The sequence below is a fragment of the Myotis lucifugus genome, unplaced genomic scaffold (assembly GCF_000147115.1).
Source record: "Myotis lucifugus unplaced genomic scaffold, Myoluc2.0 scaffold_405, whole genome shotgun sequence".
Classification (NCBI taxonomy): domain Eukaryota; kingdom Metazoa; phylum Chordata; class Mammalia; order Chiroptera; family Vespertilionidae; genus Myotis; species Myotis lucifugus.
The window spans coordinates 355623-370423 of NW_005871453.1; the positions used below are offsets into that span (position 1 = coordinate 355623).

General features: G+C 37.2%; 1 protein-coding gene across 1 annotated transcript in view; it reads right to left on the reverse strand.

Annotated features, from left to right (window-relative positions):
* The window catches only part of ESR1 (estrogen receptor 1), a 203794-nt gene that overhangs the window by 103898 nt on the left and 85095 nt on the right, over window positions 1-14801 (reverse strand). Inside the window, exon 4 of the mRNA XM_006102212.3 lies at window positions 10278-10613. Coding sequence (XP_006102274.2) covers window positions 10278-10613 — 336 coding nt within the window. The remainder of the gene's footprint in view (window positions 1-10277; window positions 10614-14801) is intronic.

Sequence of the window (14801 nt, forward strand, 5' to 3'; positions counted from 1 at the left end):
CAGGAGTTGACCTTGAGAATGGAAACCTTGGGCTAGAATAGGGGATAGAAAGTCAGAAGGAGTTCAGGTCATTTTGACTGTGGAGCTGCTCTACTGCTATACGAATTTATTTCATGTGTGAGAGAAATAAGCTTTGCCTTGTTTAAACCACTATTTGGGGGTTTGTGGTTATATGTAGTTGATGCTAATCCTAAAATAGTTATATTCATAATCGGATTTCTTCACAATAGATACTATTTATTTCTTTCATTTTTGTTAATCCTCACCAGAGGATATTTTTCCTTTGATTTTTAGAGAGAGTGGGAGGGGGAGAGAGAGAGAGAGAGAGAAAGAGAGAGAGAGAGACAGAGAGAGAGAGAGAGAGAGAGAGAGAGACAGAGAGACAGAGAGAGAGAGAAATCGGTGTGAGAGAGACACATCAATTGGTTGCCTCCTGCACTCACCCGGCTGGATTGAGCCTGCAACCAAGGTATGTGCCCTTGACCAGAATCAAACCCGGGACCCTTCAGTCTGCAGGCCAGCACTCTATCCACTGAACCAAACCTGCTAGGGCCAGATATTATTTCTTATATTCTTTCCTATTTCATTAAAATATTTGATGTATAAATACTTTAAGCTTACAGAATAGCTCAAAACATTTAAATGTTGCCAAAATCTCAAATTTTTATTTACTTAGAAAAATTAACCAGAGCTGATATAACTCAGAAATGATTTTTCTTAATTGTAACAACATATAAAAACAAAAGCAAAGAAACAACAATCAAATTTCAATTAGTTTTGAAGGCCAATAACTATGGAAGAAATCGAAGCATTAATCAAAAAGCTTCCAGCAAACAAATTTCAATTAGTTTTGGTTAGTGGCAATAAGATTATTTGAGAAAAAAGGCATAAAAGCATAAAGACAGATCACATAACACAAATAAAGAGAAACACATGTGCTGAATGTTTAAAATGCATTTTAAAAAGTGATTTTTAGCCTAATTTTGCAAAATGCCAGGTTACATAATGGTCTTAAAAGTAAGACTCAAGTTAATTATGTCAATAACTTCAAACTAAAAATGTATTAAACCAAATACAAAACAAATAATATTAGCCAATATTTATTGAATGCTTATTATGGCCAAGGTTGTCCAAAGACAGGTCATGTTCTTAAATCATTGTAATATACAGACCTTCTTTATATCTATGTGATATGGCAGGAGAGGGAGTGGAGAGGTTTTATTAAAAACTCAATGATAAAATAGCACAACTCTTAAAAAATGTGCAATCACTTTTTTAGCTTATTTTAAGAGCTTCCTACAGGAAAGTGTTCTGGAATTGAACATTTCCCTGATACTAAACTATTCTACTATTAACTTCTCTCTGTCTCCATTTACTCATCCACAAAAGGGGACAAAAAGGCACTCAGCTGAGTCAATACAGGTAAAATGCTCACAACAGAGTCTGACATAGTTAGCTACTGCTTGTAAAACGGGTAAACCATAACTGCTCTCCCTCTTCTCTGGTGATAACTAGAATAGTACAATGGAAGTTCCTTGAAGGCAGGGATTCTGCCAGTTTTGTTCCTCAGTATATTCCCACACATGGAACAGTACTTCACATGTAGGAAGAACTCATTAAATAACTGTTACATAATCAAACTCTTTGTACTCTTAATAACAAGGATTATAAGAGCCCAAGGTATAACCTGTTTCTATTTCATTATTCCACCCCAATTCATCTTCTTGCAATATGTTTATATTTATATTCCTATCTAAAATCAAATTTAAAGTTTTGGATGAGAAAAAAGGCCTCCGAATTTAGTCATCTTATCTGTTACTTTTTTTTGCCATGTGTTGCCTAGTTCCTTTTCATATTTCTTACATAAAATATTGTACTCCTTCTTTTATTATGGTAAAATATACATAACATAGAATTACCCTTTTAAACATGTTTAAATGTACAATTCAATAGCAATAAATATATTCATATTGTTGTTCAACCATCACTACTCTCCATTTCCAGAATATACATCCTTTTAAAAAATGTGGCTTCTCGGGTAGATCTTTAAGTTCCAATTATTAAAAACAGTCAAGACAAATCAGAAATTGGTTAACTAGGTTAATAATAACCATTGTTCCCGTTTTCACAATCACTTATATACTAAAGATTTTTTACAACGTTATTTTCTGACAAGCCAATCAACAAGTATTGGAGGGGGAAAAGTGTAAAAGTTTGGGGGTTTTTTGCATATTAGGGAACACCAAGCACATAATTTGAGAAAACAAGAACTCAAAATAGCTGAATCAAAGGCAGTACCATGCAATTTTGGGAAAAGAGAGAAGGGAAGCCTGATATTTCCGTTTTCTGTCCTGGGAAGAAATTTTTTGTCCCATTAATGTTGAATGATAAATCACTCTTATTAGCACGAACTTTTTAAATCTTAGAAATAAGAAGCAAAAGTACATGAGACTTGATACACACATACACATACACACACACACACACACACACACACAGAACAGGCTAATCACATTATATATTCATTAATATATATCAGGCAAATTTTATAACTTGAGAATAAATTACTAATTTTCTTTTTTATTTCAGAATTGGGAAGAATAATCAAACATAATCAATGGGTCATACTTATCATTCTATATAAAAGCTCTCACTAGGTAGTAAACTCAGAAGGTTAACTGTACAAGAAGTCTTAACAACACTTCTGTAGGATGCTGCTCAGTGAAAGGAGTTAAAACAACTGCGCAGCCATCTGTACAAGAACAACATTGGAGCCACACCCCCTACTGTACAGCAAGATGAATTCAAACGGATCAAAGATATAAATGGAAAAGGGGAATCTATTAAAGTGCCAGATGAAAACATTCCTCGGTGAGTTCATTTTTTTTATAAGGTATTGCCAGGTAGATGTGTGGAACTGCTGAAGTTCTAAATCAACTTCAAGGCCAGAAGTTCAGTGAACCACTTGGGTGGGCAAAGGAGAGAATATCCAGGAGTAAATGATTAGCCAAGCCTGTGCTAGGTAAGCCAAACATTCCTCTTTAAATCAAAAGCTCCTGATTTCTTTTGCCTCGAAATTACAACACTTTTTATTTGGGGTATAATTTGTATTCATTTCCTAGAGCTGTCGTACAAAGTGCAAACACTGGGTGCTTTAACACAACAGAAATGTGTTCTCTCTCAGTTCTGGAGATCAGAGTCTGAGATCAAGGTGCCGCAGACCCATGCTCTCTCTGAAGGCTCTGGGGAGGAACCTCCCTTCTCTCCTCCCGTTCCTGGGGTTCGAAAGCAATCCTTATCTTTGGCTTAGAGATGGGCCACTCCATCCCATGGCCATCTTATCCCTGAGTCATCTTCCCTCTGGGTGTGTCTCTTTGTGTCCAAATCTCCCCTTTTTATAAGGATTAGGTTCCACCTTAATGACCTCATTTGAACCTGATTACCCCTATAAAGACCTTATGTCCAAATAAGAACACATTCTGAAGTACTAGGGATAGGATTCCAACACATTTGGAGGGGGCTCACAATTCAACCTACTTCAACACACTTCGATAGTAATATGTCTGTTTAACACATATGTAGCTAAAAATCGCTGGCATTCTCCATGCCAAATTCCCCACGAAATAGCAGAGCCACAGGCCAACGTTCCCCGCAGGTTGCCCTGGGGACACCCAGCACCACACATTGTCCACTGCACTCATGATAAACAGGCAGATTCTGGGGCCCGAATCCAGACTCACTGAAACAGACCCCAGAGAGAGGGGGGCAGGGCAGAGAAGCCTAGGTGGGGCATTTTTCTCAAATACCCTCGAGATTAGAAAAGAATTAGTAGCCTTCAGGCCAAAAAGCATCTATAGGGCTTCAAAGTTCTGTGGGAAAGAAAAATCAAGTATGTGTCACATTCCTTGGGTTCCAACCAGAGCTTCCTCAGGAGCAGTAAAAGCCAGGCAGCGGTTACTTGGAAATGGAACACCCCAAAGACACTCTGCGTTGCCAGCTCAGAGGGCTTGCCACCAATGATGTAGGGTAACTCTACCCCAGTCTTGAGGCTCTTATTATAAAATGGAGGCAAAATCTAAACTGCAAATCTGACCCTTAAACATATGCATCTGTCATCTCTTCAGGATGCCCCCCATGCTCTCATGTCACATTCTCTTTCATCACCGTACCGCAGTGAAACAGGCTGGGACACCACAACAGCCTGAGAGCAGGGTTCGCTGGGCTCATTACAGGTTGGGAGTCAGAGTACTGGGTAGGCTTGCCAAGTGCCTGAAATCTGCAGGAACCTCCCAGAATAGAATGTGTCCCTTGAAGATGCTCCCAATTCCCACATTGAGAAGTTGTGCCCTCTCTCTGGCCCCTTGTCCCTACCCATTCTAAGTTTTAAATTCCACTTGCTAAGTGAAACTAACTTGCTGCAAGGCAGTTAAAACCTTTTAAAGTCCTCAGAACTCAAGTTCCATACATGCCTCTGGATATTGCTCTGCTCCTCACAAAAGAAAGGTTGGAAAGAGCCTCCCTAAGACAACTGCTAGAGAGGTCAGAACAGCAGGTAGGTAAAAAGAGAGGTACAAGAGGGTAACACTACAGCCTTGAAGATTACTTTTTCTGTTTGGAAAAACTGAGTTCTAACAGGGCTCAGAGATTTCTTAACATCAGAAGTTTCAAAAGTCACCCTTCATTCATTCATTCATTCATTCATTCATTTATTCATTCATTCAACAAGCATTTCCTATGCTTGGCTCACTGCTAATTTGAATAATGGGGATGAGTATTAGAGTCAGGAAGCTAATGACTGCATCCCTGGGGAACATGGGAGCAGAAGAAGCCTTGAGCCCAGGAATGGCGAAGACAAATTTGCATCCTCAAAGACAATGCAAGAAGCTTCTGAGCAACCTGAGCTCGAGCATAGTAGGAGGCACGTCCAGCCAAAAGGGATCCTCTCCTCCTGGGGCCAAAACTGAACAAAGAAGGAATCCAAAGTAACATAGTGGGGAGTCGGGGTAAAGAAAGGGGCTCTAGGGACATAGGCAGGAGAAGGGAAGGAGAGAAAGACCATCTCGTTTGCCACTAAAAGATGAGGAAGTGGTTAAAGTAGCATACTTCCCATGACAATGAGCTCAACTGTCATTTGCCATTTCTCCCTCGTCCTAGGCCAGCGGCTCCACCATACCCTTCCGAATCTGTACCCGTGCCAATGAGGCTATCAAACTCCTACTTCTCTGTTTTTAAAAGGCAATATAGAGCCCAGGGCTAGATATTTATCCAAATATGTACTAAAATATATAGACCTTGAACACAAACTTGAAGTATGAAATTGACTTTGAGGTATGTACAAATATGGTGATTTTTGGAAAAGACATAATTTTTCATAAGTCAAAGTAATGGTTTTGTGACAATTCAAACTTCTGAGAGATAAAAAAAAGCAAATGTACTTTCATTGCCACTGAAACTAACAATCAGCCAGTTAATGATACAATTGAGTGTGATGCAGAAATTAAAAATATAACAACTTTTGTTATATAGTCTTCCTCTTTTGACATTCACCTAAATGATGCTGGTTTATTGATGAGTTTCGCCATGTATATTTTAATAATAAATTAAAATGTAAGACTCTAACTCTTTGAAAACTAAGTCCCCATTAATGGATAGATTATGTATTTTGCACACCCTCAACTACTAGGAGCTATGAAAAGCAAAGAGGGCAACTTGCACAATCACAAAGATTTGAAAGATAACTAAGAGCTTGGGCCAAGTGGAGTGGTTAGGTTTACTTCTCACATGAGAAGACTTCATCAAGACTAGCAGTGGCTCTTTTAGCTAATGTGCAGAAACCAAACCAACACAGAGAGTCAAAGATGAAGAAACAAAGACATATGTTCCAAACAAAAGAACAAGGCAAAACTCCAAAAGTGATTTACATGACAAAGAGTTCAAAATAATGGTGATAAATATGTTCACCAAAGTCAAGAGAACAATGAATGAACAAAGTAAAAATTTCACTAAAGAGCTATTGAGAGCATATCAAACACATCAAGAGCTGAAGATTACAATCAATAAACTGAAAAAGTTGAATAGAAGTGTTCAATATCAGACTGGATCAAATAGAAAAAAAGGATCAGTAAACTCAAAGACAGAGTAGTGGAATTCATCCCAATCAGAGGAAGAAAAAAAAAAAAGAAGAAGAAGAATAGAAGTGAGTTAAAAGAGCTTAAGGGATTTATGAGACACCATCAAACAAGCAAATATTTATATTACAGAGTCCCAGAAGGAGAAGAGAGATAAGTCTATTCAGAGAAAAATGAGTGAAAACTTTGAAACCTAGGAAAAGAAACAGACATCCAGATCCAGGGGGCCCAAATAGTTCCAAAAAAGATGAATCCAAAGTGACCTGCATTGAGACTCCTTATAATTAAATTGTCAAAAGTTAAAAACAAGGAGATCATCATAAAAGCATCAAGAGAAAAGCAACTTGTTACTAAAATTACTAGCAGATTCTTCATTAGAAACTGCAGGCTGGAAGGGAGTGGAATAATATATTCAAAGCACTGAAAGAAAAAAATAAGCCAACCAAAAATACCCTACCTGCAAAAGTATCCTTCAGAATTGAAGGAGGATAAAAAGTTTCCCAGGCAAACGATGCTGAAGGAATGTATAACAAGGCCAGCCTTACAAGAAATGCTAAAGTGAGTTTTTTAAGCTGAAAAGAAAGAATGCTAATTAGTAACAAGAAAACATGAAAATATAAAGCTCACTGGTAAAGGTAAATGTATAGTTAAATTCAGAATACTCTACTGTTGTAATTGTGATGGGGAAACCACTTATAAAAGTGGAGCAGATGCAACTAAAAGGCATATATAAAACATTCCATCCAACAGCAGCGGAATACACAATCTTCGGTAGCACACAGGGAACCTTCTATAAAATGTTGGTAAGGAAACAGAATAGACAAAATGCATATTATCAAAAAAGGCAAGAGATAACAAGTGTTGGTGAGGATTTGGGAAAAGGTAACCTTGTACACTGTTGGTAGGAATGTAACCTGATGCCACTATAGAAAAGAGCATAGAGGTTCCTCAAAAATTAAAAATAGAATTACCATGTTACTCAGAAATCCCACTTCTGGGTATATATCCAAAGGAAATGAAAATGAGATATCAAAAAGATAACTGCATTCCCATGTTCATTGCAGCATATTCACAATATCCAAGACATGGAAACAAGCAGTGTCCATCAATGAGTGAGTGGATAAGGAAGATCTGGTATATACGCATCCAATGGAATATTATTCAGCCATGAAAAAGAAGGAAATCCTCCCATTTGTGACAACATAGATGGGCCTTGAGGGCATTATATGGAGTGACATAATCCAGAGAAAGATAAATACTGCATGGTATCACTTATATGTAAAATCTTTTTTTAAAAGCCCAACTTATAGAAACAGAATGTAGAAACATGGTTGCCAGGGATTCGGGGATGGGGCAAATAGAGGGAGATTGGTAAAAGAGTACAAACTTGCAGCTGTAAGATGAAAGCAGGCTGAGGATCTAATGCAAAACATCATGACTATAGGTGATAACCCTGTAGAGTATCATTGGAATTTACTAGAAGAGTAGAACTTAACTGTTCTCAGACACACAAAAAAGAATAAATGGGTTAATTACCTAGATGGGGGAATCCTTTTTCAAGGTACACTCTCAATATCTCACAATTTTGTCAATTTTACCTCGATATAGCTGAATTTTTCCAAAGAAAAGTTAATTCACAATTTCTGTCATATTGATAGACATTCTGAGGATTATCCAAATGTCTTTTGCAGGTTTTTATATCATATGGCTAATTCCAGGTTCTTCTAGAATTCACTTTCTTACTACTCTTTTTACTAATGATATTTTCTATTCCTTCTTTTTGAAATTACTATTATTATTCTCAAACTATTATGATATAAATGTAATATTATCTATATTAGAGTTCCAATGTGAGCTATTTTTTAAATGACAGATGGTAGCTTTTCAACATGTGCTTTTTCAATTTTTCTAAAAAGCTTGACAATCATCTTCCATTTTTTTCAGGATACATTTTTTTCTCATTTTTCATCCTTTTAAAATTAATGACTATTTTTATTCCGCTTGGTCATACAAATAGGCTTTGATTTACAACAGCTGTAATCTTATAGTACACATGCACACATATACGCTTATTCATATAACTTCTTTTTTCCTTCATAATTTTTTTAAACCATTAAATAACAAGATATAGTTTGGTCTAAGGTTTTTAAAATTATTCCAGTCTTTTAAGCTAATATAATTAAGTTATAGAGTGGTTTTGCTACACATCTCATTACTATAAATTTGCTTTGTTCTGGGTTTAACAATGAGATGGCTAAGCATGGACATATTTTCCTCCCCTTTATTTCTGTCTCCATTTTATTTTTAAATTCAGAAGATTATTGTCATGAATTCTTTATCCACTAGTAATGTGTTTGAGTTTAATTTCAGTTGTTCCAAATACCTTTCAAATTTTTATAATTACAAAAATGTCATGATGGAAATCAACTGATAACTATTAACATGTGTATTTGAGTTCAGCAGTGCTCTGGAACTAATACTGCTAAGAGTTCATGAGGGAAAATATATACCTATAGTACAATAAAGTTTAATAGCAACAAAAGTTGGATCTCATGAATATGGCCATTATTATTATTCCTTAATTTTTTTCTTCTCCCAAAGTATATAAAAAGGCAAGAACAAATATTAAGATAAAATCTATAACCTCATTATATTTAGATTCCAATATTTGCTTATTATAGATCTGCTTCACATGAGAATGCTAAAGTAAGTAGGTGCTCAATAAAATTCTTATTTTTAATCCTCACCCGAGGATATTTTTTCCATTGATTCTAGAGAGAGTGGGGAGGAGAGGGAGAGACATAGAGAAACACCGATGTGAAAGAGACACATCAATTGGTTGCCTCCCGCAAGCCCCCCACCAGGGCCGGGAGCATGAAACCGAGGTTCATGCCCTTTATCAGAATCGAACCCAGGACCCTTCAGTCAGCAGGCCAATGCTCTATCCACTGAGCAAAACTGGCTAGGCCTCAATAAAACTCTTAATTCAAAGGTGGCTGAGAGTTTTTATTCGCCATTAGGACTGACTCTAGATATCTAAATATGCCTGTTAATCCCCACACTTCTATATAGTCCAGACTCTACCACCTACATGGGTGCCCTCTATCAAGTTTGGATCACAACATTGCTGGCTGCTTACTCAAAGAACCGCATGGTAATATGTTAATATATGCAAATACATAAAATACTCTCTAAGGCCAGATGTGTGTTCACTTGGCCTATATCAGATCAGTGAACTCTAAAACGCAGTACAAAACTCCACATTTATTTAGTTTAATCAAAAGCATCCCATGCTTCAGAGGTAGTAATTGATTTCATCAATTCAAAGAAACCAAATGAGACAATCTGTCTAAATCCATTACTGATTTGACCTACATGCCCAGGAAAAAGATTTAACTTCCTCTTGCTTTGACTCATCTACGTTAGCTCCTGAATGGCTATGTTGAGCCATGGAGGATGTCTAGTCATATTTCCTTAATAATCAGAGTTCTTCTCCCTGAACAAGAGCAGCAGTCAAGGTTCAGAGCAACACCAGCTCTGAGGGAATCAGCTGAAGGACCAATGTCACTCAGCCACTGCATCTTTCTGCAGGCTCCTCCCAGGAGCAGGGTGAGAACCTAATTGGTCTATTGTGTTACTTTTCCCCTAAAATATTAAGAATAGAGAGTCGAGTAAGTGATGGGCATTCAGTAAAGACACCTGTTATTCTCTCTTTAGTTCACAAAGATCTTAAGAAAAAAATTAAGGTAAAATTATTTATTAATAATTGAGGTCTTCTGAACAAAAGTCCTCAATACTAAAAATGTATAGATCATTTAATGTTAAACATTTTGACACTGTGAACACATAATATTAACTGCATTTATTATGTGTCCACTCCACATTTTTTGGTGAATTTTAACATGGGTTAAATATAATGTCAGGTTAAGGTCTCTCACCGTCTATATTTTTAAAACATTATTTCATAATTTCCAGGAGAATTACAGTGTGCTGACACTAAAACGTAACAAATTCTGATGTACCCTTGAGACCAATTACACAATAAGCTATTGTTTCCTGCTACTGCTCTCTCCTAGGACATCGAAGCTGGTTCATAAATGCGTGGTTATTGACTTGCAAAAAATAAGAAGTCCATCTCAGTGTTCTTACCTGGCACCCTCTTTGCCCAGTTAATCATGTGAACCAGCTCCCTGTCGGCGAGGTTGGTCAGCAAGCCCATCATCGAAGCTTCACTGAAGGGTCTGCTCGGATCGTACTCGGAATAGATGATGGGGGGCTCGGCCTCCATCAAGGCACTGACCATCTGGTCGGCTGTCAGGGATAAGGCAGGGCTGTTCTTCTTCGTGTGCTTAATCAAGAGAGGGCTTGGCCAAAGGCTGGCGGCTCTCATGTCTCCAGAGGACCCCGCGTCATTCCTGCTCTCCCCATCGTCCCTTTGGCGCTTGTGTTTCAACATTCTCCCTCCTCTTCGGTCTTTCCGTAACCCTGAGAACACAGAAATATAAAACAGCTTATTCTTTTTATCATGTGAACTTTCATACTATGCTAATAACCCTTAATTCTATTTGAAGAAATACCTTGAGGTACAGATATGCTGGTAAGTGTTTGACAACCAGCTGTTCAAGAAAAAATGTTAAAGGCTTTGATTTGTAGCATTCACTAGTTTCCATTGTGGACATACTCCTACCACGGCAAATTTCAAGCTACTTCTCTGACATCAAGCAGCTTACAAAACTCCTGAAAACTGAACAATAGGCTTTTGTGAACCAGTACAAGTTGGCTCCGACAAACCGTGTGTGTGTGTGTGTGTGTGTGTGTGTGTGTGTGTGTGTAACAGATGCTATGAAAAGAACAGAATTATAGCCCTAGCCAGTTTGGCTCAGTAACTAGAGCATCGGCCTGTGGACCAAAGGGTCCCAGGTTCAATTCCAGTCAAAGGCACCTACCTTGGTTGCAGGCTCCTTCCCGGCCTAAGGCCATGGTTGGGGCTCTTGCAGGAGGCAACTGATTGATGTGTTTTTCTCACATCAATGTTTCTCTTTGTCTTTCCCTCTCTCCTCCACTCTCCCTAAAAATCAATAGAAAAATATCCTAGAGTGAAGATTAATAAAAATAAATATAATAAAATTATAATTAGTTATCCTTGTAATATAGTTTAGCATCAAACACTGCTTCTGCTATGAATATTCTTTAATAATAAATTAATGCAACAAAGACTAGTTGAAAAAATTAGTAAAAATTGATAAACCTCTGGCTAGACTCACTAAGGGAAAAAGAGAAAAGACTCAAACAAGATCAGAAATGAAAGAGGAGAAGTTACCACAGACAACACAGATATACAAAGGATCATACAAGAATTCTATGTAAGACTATAGGCCCCCAAATTCAATAACCTAGAAGAAATGCATAAGTTCCTAGAGATATATAAGCTTCCTAGACTGAATCATGAAGAACTGGAAAATCTAAATAGACCGATCAACAGTGAGAAAATTGAAACAATTATCCAAAACCTCCCAAAAAGTAAAAGTACAAGAGCAGCTGGTTTCAATAGTGAATTCTACCAAACATTCAAAGACTTAATACTTATCTTTCTCAAATTCTTCCAAAAAATGAAGAAGAGGCACTAATTCCTAACACATTTTATGAGGTCAACCAACATAACCCTGATACCAAAACCTGGTAGAGACCACACACACACACACACACACACACACACACACACACACACACACACCAGACCAATATCTCTGAGGAATACAGAACAAAATACTAACAAACCGAATATAGCAACACATTAAAAAGATAACACATCATGATCAAGTGGATTCACCCCAGGAGTACAAGGATGGTACAACATACACAATCACTGTGATACAACACATGAACAAAATGAAGGGTAAAACTCGTGATTATACCGACAGATGCAGTAACATACCAGTATCATTACCAGTGACATCATTGCACAAATATTTTATAGTAATTCAAAGCAAATCGAAATGCAGTAACATACCAGTGTCATTACCAGTGACATCATTGCACAAATATTTTATAGTAATTCAAAGCAAATCGAACTGGAATTTCAAGGAGAAGGTGAAAGATGACCCAACTTCTATTTTAGCCCAGGTTAAATTAGAGTGGCTGATCAGAACCTATGTCTTTGTTCTTAGTTACATAAAGACATGGGACATAAAAATGGCATGCATAATTAAAATTCAAAGATAAAATTAAAAAGTCATTCTCTGCTCCCTACCAGACATTTTCCAGTATTATTTGTAGAGCAGGGACACAAATTGATATGTATTTTACTTAAGCTCACTCCCCTTTATCTAACTCACTTTACCTATCAGTGAAAAAAACAACAACAAAAAAACAAAAAACACCAAACTACCAGTTCCCAGAGCAAAGGGAAAAAAAAACAATTAGTTTAAATGAGGCGAACATTAAACAGGCAGGCTCTTGATGGTCAAGACGTTTATTTGTAGCCAACAGAATTTTTTGGCTGATATAATGCCGTATAAACAAGATGTATTGTCATTCAGGACATGAAAATGTCATTTTCTAGAAGAGTCGAGTAAACTATTCAGCAACACAACACAGCTGCCATGCAATGGATATGCTAGCGTACACACACTATTAGTTCTCAAGTGTGTCACTGAGTAAATACTGGCGTCAAAGCAAATTTCTTTTAAAACTTTAAGCTTATGATAATTCAAGGATCCTCCACTGGTTTCATATGAGAGATTGAAAAAAAACATCTGTCATCCAGCAAGCCCAACATAAGTGTGAAATGCCACCAGCTTTCCTCGTATCCCCTTGGGTTAAGCCTTCTCTAATATCCTTGTCATGCTGCTGCAAGGATTTGGAAAAGCTGAGGATAGAACCTCTATTTAGGAGCATCGGTGTGAATCTGCATGGTTCTAATCCACTGGGAAGTGTCAGCTTAAGGGAATTTTATTAAACTAATAAACACAGGCAACTGGACTGAGAAGGAAAGGGAGAGAGGTAATGCACAGGGCGCTTTCTGTAATTTAACACCAAAATTATTATATTATTATAATTTAATACCACTATTATTATATTATCCCCAATCTGTCTGGAATTTGGGAGTCATGCCAGGGGCCGAGTCCTGGCAAGGAGAAAGGAGATGAAGACATATCAACTGCTTAAACAATTATGTTCTGAGCCTAAAATAAGAAGATCTGTCTTACTGCGTCAAACCAGGTATTTCGAAACACAACTTTAGAGTCCATCTCATCATTCCTTTTTTTTTTTTTAATTCTTCAAATTCTTTGGCTTGGCTATTGTATCTCAAGAAAAATTAATATACTATCTGAATATTCATTACTTAATAGAATTCATTGGCTGATTTGCTTCTAATACATTCTACTTTTTAAATTTTCTTTTTTTCTTCTTCATACTCTGTGCCTCTACAAAATGCTAGTACAACTTCAGTAGTTATTTTTCCAGTTCCCAAGACTACTTTAATGTAATGTTAAATATTTCAAACATTTGCATAATAACCTTTGTTTTGTTTCTCAATAATTCCACATTATTCATGGGGTATTAAAAAACCAAAGTGATACACTAGAAGCCTTTAATTCAACATTGTTGAAGGAAACAGTAGAGCTGATTAGTTGAGAATTAAATAAAGACAAGAACTGATAAAACTTGCTTCAAGGAATTTCCCGGCATCAGTTCCAATGTTACCTCTTCAAACACTAGTGAATCCTATAAGGCCGGAACTATTATAGTCCCCCCACTTCGCCGAGTAAAGAAGTTTAGAATAACTACCAAGCCAAGTTCACATCGAGGACAGTAAAAGAAATTTGAACATACGTGAAATATGTCACTATTGATTATTATTAATATTCTCATTGTCTCCAAGTGTCTCAGGTCAAGAGGACTATGAATTTTCCAGTTCATTTTACTTAATGCTCTTTCCCTTCCTCTTTCAATTGAACAAATCAACACAACCTAGGGTTTCTTCACATGTCTATTCCCGCCACCACCCTAGTTCTCACCCTAACCCTTGCCAGCATCAGTGCATCTGCCCCTAATTTGTCTCCTTGCCTACCTTTGATCTCCCTTCCAATCCAACTAACTTCCAATTGATTAATCTCCATTATACACCCATTTTATCCTGTATTGTCTAAATCCTTCCAAGACTTTCTTAGCCTACAGCAGGAGTTGTTTAGCAAGGTCTGAAGATGCTTAGTGTCCTATGGGGATATAAGAGGTGGTGTGGTTAAGGCTATGTTTTTATATGTATGTGTTTGTATTAGGATTGGGGAATAAGTAGTTAGAATTTAATATAAGGAAGCAGGGTTTTTTGGTTTTTGTGGGTTTTTTAAATATATATTTTTTACTAATTTCAGAGAGGATATTTTTTTTACTAATTTCAGAGAGGAAGGGGGAGAGAGAGAGAGAGAGATCAATAATGAGAGAGAAACATCAATAATGAGAGAGAATCATTGATCGGCTGCCTCCTGCACACCCCCTCACTGGGGATCAAGGCTGCAACCCAGGCATGTGCCCTGCCTTGGAATTGAACTGAAACCTCGTGGTTCATGGGCCAATGCTCAACCACTGAGCCACACTGACTGGGCCAGAAACAGTTTTTAATAGTCAACTCCAGTCATACTAAGGCCCACCATTGTGGCCAATCACATTATG